The sequence below is a fragment of the Trichechus manatus genome, unplaced genomic scaffold (genome assembly GCF_000243295.1).
Source record: "Trichechus manatus latirostris isolate Lorelei unplaced genomic scaffold, TriManLat1.0 scaffold00001, whole genome shotgun sequence".
In the NCBI taxonomy this organism is placed as follows: domain Eukaryota; kingdom Metazoa; phylum Chordata; class Mammalia; order Sirenia; family Trichechidae; genus Trichechus; species Trichechus manatus.
In genome coordinates, this window is record NW_004443937.1 from 9,810,244 (window position 1) to 9,821,683 (window position 11,440).

An 11,440-nucleotide genomic window follows, 5' to 3' on the forward strand; every position below is an offset into this window, starting at 1 on the left:
GCCAGTCAGTTGACAGGGGAATTTTCTCAGGGCTTAGGCCTGCACCCAATATATATGGACGTTCTGGCAGAGCTCACTGGCTTTTGCTCACTCTGGATAGTGTGTCGGGCTCGTCATCATGTGACCTCCGGTTCTTGGGACTTAAATCAGCACTTTGCTGTACTGCTTGAGGATCTTGGGATTTGTTGTCCTCCAGAGACTGTGAACCAGCAGCCTGCCATCTTAACTGCCGATCCTGGATTCATCAGCCTGTCCACAGCCTGTAAGCCAGCAGCCTGCCATCTGACCTGCCCATCTTGGGTTCATCAGCCCCTGCGGCTATGTGAGTCAGGAGAAGCCTCCAGCCTGATGCCCAACCCATGGACTTGCCAGCCTCTACAACTGCATGAGCCATTTCTTTGAGATAAATCTCTTTTTCCCCCTCTCTATACATACATATATACACATATATGTATGTATGTATGTATGTATGTATGTATGTGTGTCACTGGTTTTGTTTCTCTAGGAACCCAGTCTAAGACAACAACAGATGTAACTGTTGGCAGAAGGTTCTTAAGGACCCACAGAGGCAACACTCTTAGAGGTAAAGAAGAGAACACAGGATGGTTTAATTAGTAGAGTCAAGAGTCATTTGTTCTTGATTACAGAGCTCAACATGCAAATTACATTCACCTGTTGGTACAGACATGGCACCCTGCCACTTTCCTGGGACATTTAATCTAGACAGAATATTCCTGGGCAACACTTATCTGCCTGTCAGCAACTGCCCTCTTTCCCTTCTCACAATGATATACAGACCCTCTCTTATCCAGAACTGGGAAATGAGGTCTTTAGTTCAACTGGGTAGCCATATACAGTACAGAACCAATGACTTTTCAGTGGATTTGATATATTTTGAACTCTAGATCAAGACCTCACATTACCTGACCTATCTGTGATGATCCCAAAGGCACTTGAGAATCTGGCAGTGTATCAGGGTCGCCGATTTCCACTGGACAGTATTAAGAGATATAGAAGGTTGGCCCTGGGCATTTGCTCTGAAAGAGTTTATTTGAATACAGTTTTGACATATTTACTCTGTCATTCTGTAGGCTCAAGATGAACAATACAGGGAGATTCATTTTGCTCATCCATAGTTTCTAAACTTCCGGTAATGAAAACGTACTACTTTTGCAAAGAAAGTTATAAAAATACTAACATGAAAAATTAAAGGTAAAAACGCAGAGTGTTTGGATCCCAAGAAAATAGGAGTTTACTGTGGTTTGAATTAGGTTGACTGTAGAGAATAATTACTTAAAATTGACGATGCTTTTTTCAAACACAGAATTTTTGGTAAGTTTTTATATATTATATTATCACTAGCTTGAGTTTTCCCCCTTTCTGAGAGTTTCATTACTAGAGTCACCAGAACGAAAACTGAAAACATTTTTTAAATAGCTCTCTCCCTATAAGTCACCCAGCACATGCTCCTCATTTCCTCTAGTTTCAAACACAAAGGGGAACCTGGCTCAGACAAGAATGATCCTTGCTGCACGCCCGCCAGCTCATGCACCCTCTTTTTTATTCTGAGAGGCTCTGGCTCAAACGAAAGTTACAAGGTTAAGCGCTATTCCGAGTTCCTGACACAGCTAATCCCTGCTTGCTCTTCAAAAGATGGAGGTCTGTAATTCCTTTTTGAACATGCCTTCAAAGTGGAGGTCTTTGGCCATGAGCTCCTCTTCAACGTCATCGAGCGCCCACTGGTGATCTGTCAGCTCCAAAGCTTCCCACTCTGTCTGCAAAGAAAGAGGACACCAGGGCCAGGGAGAAGAGGGTTTGTCACTGACAGCACAGCTGACCCTTAGGGAGCACATACTCAGGGTCAGGAGTTGGGTTAAACTCTTTACATGTATCAACACATTTAATCCTAGGAGGAAAGTGTTGTCCCTGCCCCCTCCCCATGGAGGGCCATTTACAGATAAGGAGACCAAGGCTAAGCAAGGTCAGATAATTTGAGGCCAGTGAGTTAGCAACCAGTGGAGATGGGATTTAAATTTAGGCCTGACTCCAAAGCCCCAGTGCTTAACCTTTACAATTCACTGCCAACATACTGCCTCTCATTCATCAGCTCACGCTCACGAAGCTGCTGGAAATACAGGTAGTAGACACTAGCTTTGAGGGATGTACAAGAGACAAATTAGTGCTTTGTGATTCTGAGCCCTTTCATCGAAAGACTTGGCATCTGGTTAAGTCATGAAGGGTCAAAGGTGCTTTGACACAAATGGCCGGGCATACCTTCAAGGGGTGTAAGAACATATTCTCCCACCTCATGCCTACATAATGGCATTTCATTACAGTTTGTGAGTCCAGTAATTTGATATTCTTGATGATCTCATCACTAGAACAATCTGACAGCACACAATATAAAACTGCTTTGGAATATAATCATTTGCATGTAAGCTATTAATATGCTGAGCAGAAAATTAATATGCATTCAAGTTTCCAAGAAATTACATTTCTCAAATACTCTATTAGTGCTGAGTTCTTTGACCTTTAATTATTAAGTTTTTTTTTTAAATGCTTTGTGAGATTTAATGTGCAATACAAATGCTAGCTCCTGGGTATATTTTTTTTGTTAGATATAATTCACATGCCATAAAATTCATCCTTCTAAAGTGTACAATTCAGTGGATTTTAATATATTCACAGAGTTATGCAACCGTCACCACTATCTAATTTCAGAACACTTCATCACCACAAAAAAGAAACCCCGTACCCAACAGCAGACACTCTCTATTCTCCCTCCCCTAGCCCCTGGCAACTACTACTTTCCTTTCTGTCTCTATGGATTTGCTTACTCTGGACATATCATATAAATCGAATTATATAATATGTGGTCTTTAGTGACTGGCTTCTTTCACTTAGCATGTTTTCAAGTTCATCATGTAGTATATATATATCAGTACTTCATTCTTTTTTATGGCTGAATAATATTAAATTGTATATATATGCCTGAACATCCCATTTTGTTTATCCATTCATCTTTTGATGGACATTTGGGTTGTTCCACTTTTTGACTATTATAAATAGTGCTAAGAACATTCATGTACAAATTTTTCTGTGGTTATATGTTTTCAATTCTCTTGGGTATACACCTACGAGTGGAACTGCTGAGTCACATGGTAAATCTATGTTTAACTTTTTGAAAACCGGCTAAAAACTGTTTTCCAAGGTGGCTGCACCATTTTACATTTCCACCAACAGTATATGAGGGTTCCAGCCTTGCCAACACCTATTATTGTCCATCTTCTTGATTATAGCCATCCTAAACCCGATTGTTGCCATCAAATCAATTTCAACTCATGGCAACAGAGTTGAACTGAGTTACAGAGTAGAATTGCTCCATAGGGTTTTCTTGGCTGTAATCTTTATGGAAGTAGTTCACCAGGTCTTTCTTCCACAGAGCCGCTAGGTGGGTCTGAACTGCCAACCTCTTAGGTTAGCAGCTGATTGCAAACCACTTGCACCACCCAGGCTCCTATCTAGCCATCCTAGAGGGGGTAAAGTGGTATCTCATTAAGGTTCTGATTTGTATTTCCCTAATGACTAATGATGTTGAGCATCTTTTCATGTGCTTATTGGCCATTTGTATATGTTCTCTGGAAAAACGTCTATTCAAAATCTTTGTCCATTTTTTGACTGGGTTGTCTTTTTATTGTTGAATTCTAAGAATTTTTTATATTCTGATACTAGCCCCTTATCAGATACATGATTTGCAAATATTTTCCCCCATTCTGCAGGTTGTATTTTCACTTTCTTAATAGTGTCCTATGAAGCACCGAAGTTTTTTTCATTTTGACAAAGTTCCACTTTTTTGTTGCTTGTGCTTTTGGTTTCATATCTAAGAAATCATTTCCTAATCCAAGGCTATGAAGACTTATGCCAATGTTTTTAATTCTAAGAGTTTTATAGTTTTATTTTTATATTTAGGTCTTTGACCTATTTTAACTTAATTTTTCCTCATGGTGTGAGGTAGGTGTCCAACTTCACTCCTTTGCATGTGGAGATCCAGTTGTCCTAGCACCACTTGTTGAAAAGATGATTCCTTTTCCATTAAATTGTCTTGGCACCTTGTCAAAATTCAGGTGACCGTAAATATATGGGTTTATTTCTGGACTCTCAATAGTATTCCATTGATCTATATGTCTGTCTTTATGTCATTACCATACAGTGTTGATTACTGTAGCTTTGTAGTAAGTGTTAAAATTGGGAAGTATGAGTCCTACTTTGTTCTTTTTCAAAATTGTTTTGGCTATTCTCAGATCCTTGCAATTCTATATGAACTTTAGGATCAGCTTAATTTCTGCAAGAAAGGCAGCTGGAATTTTGATAGAGATTGCACTGAATATGCATATAAATTTGGGGAGTTTTACCATCTTAACAATATTAAATTTTCCAGGCTATGAACATGGGATGTCTTTCCATTTATTTAGGTCTTCTTTAATTACTTTCAATGATGTTTGGTAGTTTTCAGTGTACATGTCTTATATCTCTTTTGTTTAATTTACTCCTAGATATTTTGCTTGACATTGACTACATTAATTATGATGTACAACCATTGCCTGTATCTGTTGCCAATTTTTCCATCACCATTAACAGATACTCAATGCTTCCTAAGCTAAGATTCCCCTTTCAGTCTTCCTCCTGCCCCCGGTAACTAGTAATCAGACTTTGGTCTCTAGATATCTGCATATTCTAGATATTTCATATACATGGGATCATACAGAATTTGTCTTTTCGTGACTTACTTCACTCAGCACAATGTTCCTAAGTATTTTATTCTTTTTGATTCTATTGGAAATGAAATTATTTTAATTTCATTTTTGGATTCGTCATTGTTAAGTGTGTAGAACTACAATTAATTTTTGTATATTGATCTGTATCCTGCAATCTTGTTAAAAACTCATTTATTAGCTCTAACAGCATTTTTGTGGATTCCTTAGGATTTTCTACACACAAGATCATGTCACCTGCAAACAGAGATAGTTTTACTTCTTCCTTTCTAATCTGGATGACTTTTATTTCTTTTTCTTGCCTAACCGCCCTGGCTAGAACATCCAGTACAATGCTGAATAGAATTGGTGAGAGCAGGCATCCTTGTCTTGTTCCTGATCTTAGAAGGAAAGCTCTCAGTCCTTCATCATTAAGTAAGATGTTAGCTGTGGGTTTTTCACAGATGTCCTTTATCAGGTTGAGGAAGTTCCCTTCTATTTCTAGTTCACTAGATGTTTTAATTATGAAAATTTAAGTGAGATTTTGCTGTACAAAAAACTATACTGGATTTTACAAATCCCAGATACATTTCATGAAAAGGCTCTAAGTATTTTTTAGATGCAATTCATATCTGATGTCTACAAGATTCAAAAAGGTTAAAAAATATTCCAAATGTTTCCCTGGTGCTTCTGATCGGACTGTTTTTACAGCTTCATTTACAGTGTGGACTAAACTTGGGTGAGCATTTAGAAATCAGAAAAACTACCAAAAATATCTAGTTTACTTAACAGATGATTCTGTCAGAGGAACAAGACGTATACAAATACAAACTGAATACATTTTTGCAAAACTTAAATCAATACAATAGAGCCATACTACACTGCCTTCAGGGAACCCATTTTTCAAGTAACTCTCTGGTGACACCTTTCAGAACCTGCGTGTAAGCTCTGAAGGGAGAGCCAAGCGTACCTTGAAAGCCTTGTTGGTATCTGCAGGCATGGCCATGGCTGCTCCAGTCATCTGTTCCTGCATCATTCGTGATTGGTCAGCGGCTACAGTACAAGACACACATATGTTAGGAATAAATCTAACCAGGGATGTAGAAGACCTATACAAAGAAAACTACAAAACACTTCTGCAAGAAACTAAAAGAGACCTACATAAATGGAAAAACGTACCATGCTCATGGACAGGTAGTTTCAACATTGTGAAAATGTCAATTCTACCCAAAGCAATCTACAAATATAATGCACTCCCAATCCAAATACCAACAGCTTTCTTCAAAGAAATGGAAAAATTAATCATTAACTTTATATAGAGAGGAAAGAGGCCCTGGATAAGTAAAGCACTATTGAAGAAGAAGAATAAAGTAGGAGGACTTGCACTACCTGACCTCAGAACCTACTATACAGCTACGGTAGTCAAAAAAGCCTGTTAACTGGTACAACGACAGACCCATTGACCAATGGAACAGAAAAAAAAAAGACACACGTACATGGGTGCCAGTGTTCAGCAAGTACCCAAGCACCCTCAGGGAAAAACGGTCCTTAAATGACACTTAGAGGCCCTCAATGTCGGGTTAGTTCACTGATTGGCCCTGTCACTCCCTGGCTATGTGACCCTGGGAAAGTCACTTTACTTTTCCTGAACAATGGGGGTGATAGTAGCAGAGAAGATAAGTAAAGGGAGCTCTAAACTTTATTTCAATTTTAAACAACAATAACAACAGTCAGTAGTTACTAAGCAACTATTATATGCCAGGCACTTTACTCAATTCTTTACATATTCTACCTCAGCAGCTTCTAACAACTGTGCAAGTTACCTATTAAAGTTCCTATTTTACATACAAGCAAACAGAGGCTTAGAGTGGTTAAGTAACTAGTCTAAGATCACAGCTATTAAATAAGAGAGCCAGAAATGGTAGGGCAGGAACTCTGGACGAACTGTGCCCTTTGCCCCTTTCTTCGCTCAGTTTTAGCTCCCTTCTCCTCCATTCTGGGGTGAGGGCCCATGGCATGTTCAAGCTCTGAACAGCCTCACCAAAATGAGGAAGCATCTTCCATCTAGTCAATGAACTCACTGATAGAGCCAGGCCTTCTTTCAGTTTTAGGCCCTTGGCTTACATTGCTGGTGCTGCACCCCTCACATGAGGCAATCAGACTTTGGGGAACCAAATACTGTCCCAGTGATTGCCAGGTAGAATTAAGGCCTTTGGATTGACCCCTGGAATTTTTAAGACTCTTTTAGAACACCTCAGAAACTTAAGAATGAGTTTAAGGAACAAGACATTATACTGGACTGTACTAACAAACAGCAAAACCTACATGCTTTTTCTGGCCCTGACACGGATGATTCATCTATCGAGAAGAGTAGGTGGTATTTGCTTATTAAACCTGACATGCTTCTTACCATTATCTTGGCCCAGAATCAGAGAGTAAATGCTCCGAAGCCCAAATACATTGAGGAAGTACCAGGATGCAGAACTCACCCTAGCAAAGCAGAAGTGAAAACAGTGTAGTTATTTCGGAAATTAATGCAGTTCACACTTTCCTATCACCCCAAATTGTTCAGCATATATAAAGAAATCACCTGGGATAGGCTTTATTTATTCAAAGCACAACCAAAGAAGAAATACAAGTTGCTAAGGCAGCCTTACAAATAGTTATGGCTCTCTAGGTAAACTGCTACATGTAGCTACATAATAAATTCTTCTGCATCCAGTACTAGGAAGTGAACTCACAACTGGTGGGCTTCCTTGCATGAAGGAATGTACGCTTTGTTTATTTTAATTTTCCTTTCTACACAATGAGTTTTCAAAACATTAACATACACTTGTTAAGTATAATAAATGCAAACAATTCAGAAGGCATAAAATAAAAACTAAAAGGCATCTCTTGTCCTGAATCCCATTCTCTAGAGGAAATCACTGTTGAAGTGTGGGTGTGTTCCATACCTACACAAAATGATTAAAGGTGGCTTTCAGGAAATACTTGCAATACTGAGAACTGTGGCTACTAGGAAAGTCATTCCAAGTTTTGAACTTTACCATGAGGCTTCCTTTAGCTTAGGGTTCCCACCCTGCCCCCATAAAATAAATATGTTTGCATATAATACAAACTAAAAGGAGTATGAGAAATGATACATGAATGGAAAGAAACCCATACTTCATTCTGATACTTGGGCCACACAACAGCACAAGAATATTTCTGGTTACTCTGTCAGGTTGCAAGCAAGTTATTGACCTGTCTGTACATAACGTTACTAATCCGTATACAACCTTAAGCTAACTGTAAACTCAGGTCCTATCTCCCGTTTGCCCATATAAGCAGATTCTGAGACCAGTCCAGATGCTGAGAAAAAATAAACTTTTCTCTAGCTCACAAAATTTTTGTTCTGCCCAAAGAGACTGGAAGGTGGAGGTATAACAGAGGCATGCTACTTGCATTAAGTACAGCTTTTCTCCTCCAGTGGATGGTCCAGAGCCACAACTTTCCCAGCATCTGGCCTGGCCTGCCCCTCCCATACAACCAGGTTCAGCTTGAACCAGGAGTTGAGTCAAGATTACTACTAGTGTCCCCCAACCCCATCTTCCTCCTCGTCTTCTTGTTTGGCTCCCTTTTTATGGCAGTCTTTAGGAAGCCTTAGACAAAATAGTCTGGAGAGATCACACGAAGAAGTGCTACTTGGTTCCAGATACTGTAACAGTGTTTTTTAAGACCTTTTTAGATTCTGGGTTTTATTGCTCGGCTATAAAGAATAGAGTGGTAAATAAGACCTAAGTGCTGGGTTTTGACAAGACTGTGTGTTCAAATCTCAATTCTTCCACCCACTTCATAGGGCTGCTATGAAAATAAAATGAGATAACGTATGGAAAACATCTAGCACACTTACTGGTGCCAATGAAAATGATGAATGTTATTAGTAGTAGTAATGTATTTTGCTAAAAGTAATAAAAACATCCACTCCCATAAGCTACACTGTATTGCTAAAAGGTTTGCCTGGTCAGAGTTCCTTGCTTTTTCACTTTTGGGGTTGACACATCCACCCCTACACTTCTAAGCCTCAAGATGCTAGAAGAAGGAGGCTGACACATTCTCTCCTTTGGCAAGACTACTGAATCATGTAAAAGTTGCTATAATCCACCCACAGCATTTTGAGTGGGGTTTTGATGAAAAAAAAAAAAAAAAAAAAAACCTTAAAAAAATCTCCCCCAGTCAAGTGTGGAAACTGGAAATCTTGTTCTTAAGAGGCATGGTTTCAGATTTTGGTTTGCATTTTTATTAAATAAAAGAAAGTTCTTACCAGGATGCATCTAATGTGAGTAGTTCAATTCCTTGCTGGAGCATAGGCTTAAAACGGAGCGTCAATGGAAATGGGACCTTGGCTGCAGAGAAGAAAGAACAAGTTCACAATCGCTCCTAGCTTTTTTATTTTTAGAACTGTTTAAGTGTGAATGCGCATATTCTTTCCCCAAGGAGGTGGGAACTCTGTACCACACAGCTTTTGGAAAATGATTTTCATAAAGAAGTTTGTGACAATTTTTAGGAAAAAAAAATAGTCAAAATGTCACTTCTAAAGTTTCTGTGAATAAGACCAGCTGCTCTACTGCTGAGGAAGCAGGGACTCAAAGTGAGCTATGATCTAAAATCTGGAAAAAATGTGCACTAATCTGTCAAACCCTAAGTGGAATATATATACACAAAGAACGATAGTACTAAGAAACCAAATTGATTAAAATCAAGCCAAATAAACTTACAAACAAATAGATAAACAAATCCTCCAACACCTGGCAAATGAAGTCAAAGCCAAAACAAGCTTCCCTTTATCCTACTCAGCAGAATACTGTTAGTTTCGGATGCAAACCAGCAAGTCACCTGTTTGAGATCTCACTAGAAAAAAAGCACTCACACTTCTTTTTTAAATGATGAACTACACATATTTTGCCATACATTGTAAGGTTTAATAGCAATTTTATAAAAATTGGGGGAAAAAAAAAACAATGTCCACACCATGAGCTTAGGATTAGTTTGAGAGAAACCAAAAACCAAACCGATTGCCGCTGAGTTGATTCTGACTCATAGCGACCCTACAGGACAGGGTAGAACCGCCCCATATGGTTTCCAAGGAGCAGCTGGTGGATTCGAACTGCCGACCTTTTTGGTTAGCAGACGAGCTTTAACCACTACGCTACCAGGGCTCCAGTTTGGGAGACGAACCACAAAATCATAGCGTATTAAGTTTTTCTTTTCTGTTCAAGCAATGTTCTGTTTCCACTGGAGCCCATAAGACCCATGATGTATTGTCTCAGAAGTAGTTGGTTTTCTCTGGAGAGGGACACAGGAAACGAGCAGACGGAGTAAACGTGCGGGTTTGGAACTTACTTGTGACAAAGCCTGAAAAGGTCATGTTGATCCACCCACCGATCAGAATCATAGGGAGAACATTTGTTACATTTCCTTTCATCATGTCTGTAAGCATAGTGGGATCTAAGACAAAAACACAAGAGACAACTGGGTTTACCTAGGTTGGCAGAGACTCTCTCTCAGTTTTTTTAAATTTTTAATTTATTTGACCAGTAAAGCAACACAAATTCATTGTGAAAAATTCCAATGACATAGGAAGGCGTGATGTAGACCATTTCACTGAGCTGATTCTCTAAACAACTTTAACTATTTGTTGCATATCCTTCCATTTTTCTATATATACACAATAAAAGGAAACTCAGCTTACTACTCTGCTTGTTGATTTTTAAAAAATTAATACACTGTGGATGGTATTTCCATGTTGGTATAACATCTATCTCTCACTCTTTTCAATGCCTGCAGAGGATTCCACTGGGTGGTTTCAGCATTAATTTTTGGGTGGACCTACAGATTGTTTCCAACATATTTTTTTTTTGCCAGTAAGGAATGCTGCCAACAACTACCTTGTACACAAATCTCTGCATGTCTGTGTGTTTCTAAAAGAGAAACTCCTAGAGGTAGAATTTCTGGGTCAAGGGGTTTGTATATTTAAAACTGATGGTTACTGTCCGATTGCCCTTCAACCAGGCCCCATTCTTTGGCACTCCCACCAACAATGAGGGGACTAACTTCCCATGACCTGACAATACTGGCTTTGGCCAATCACTTCAACCTTTGCCAATGTAATGGCCTAAAAAGGGCATCTTGCTTTAATTTGAATTCCATTGATTTATTAGTGAGTTGAAGTATCTTTTCATACAGTTATTGGTCTTTTGTTTCTTGCAGGGTTTCTAAAAGACATGCTAACATTAACTTCAGTACCTTTTGAATGGGTTTAAAATAGCTGGTGATCTCACCTAAAGAAAGGAGGACTAAAAAGGACGGCCCACACAGAATAATAACCTATTTTGCTTTTCTTTAAAGATGCTGTTATTTTTCACTCAACTGGGATCAGTGGAATTAAGACATCTGTTGGAACAAAAATTGTACGTTGGTCCAAGCAGTATGTCTGATAAAGAAATGGTTGGTTTTAATGGTCTCGGGGAACACCTAGCTCAATTGGCATAACATAGTTTATAAAGACAATGTTCTACATTCTACTTTGATGAGTAGCATCTGGGGTCTTAAAAGCCTGTGAGCAGCCATCTAAAATACTCCACTGGTCTCATCCCTTCGGGAGCAAGGGAGAATGAAGAGAACGGGATACAAGGAAAAGATTAGTCCGA

General features: G+C 39.0%; 1 protein-coding gene across 1 annotated transcript in view; it reads right to left on the reverse strand.

The window, feature by feature from the left end:
* Positions 1-1,529: 1,529 nt before the first annotated feature.
* Positions 1,530-11,440, reverse strand: part of EMC3 (ER membrane protein complex subunit 3) — a 17,901-nt gene continuing 7,990 nt past the window's right edge. Inside the window, exons 4-8 of the mRNA XM_004368317.1 lie at positions 10,134-10,238; positions 9,055-9,136; positions 7,162-7,241; positions 5,722-5,804; positions 1,530-1,775 (exon numbers count right to left, since the gene is read on the reverse strand). Coding sequence (XP_004368374.1) covers positions 1,647-1,775; positions 5,722-5,804; positions 7,162-7,241; positions 9,055-9,136; positions 10,134-10,238 — 479 coding nt within the window. The 3' untranslated portion in view covers positions 1,530-1,646. The remainder of the gene's footprint in view (positions 1,776-5,721; positions 5,805-7,161; positions 7,242-9,054; positions 9,137-10,133; positions 10,239-11,440) is intronic.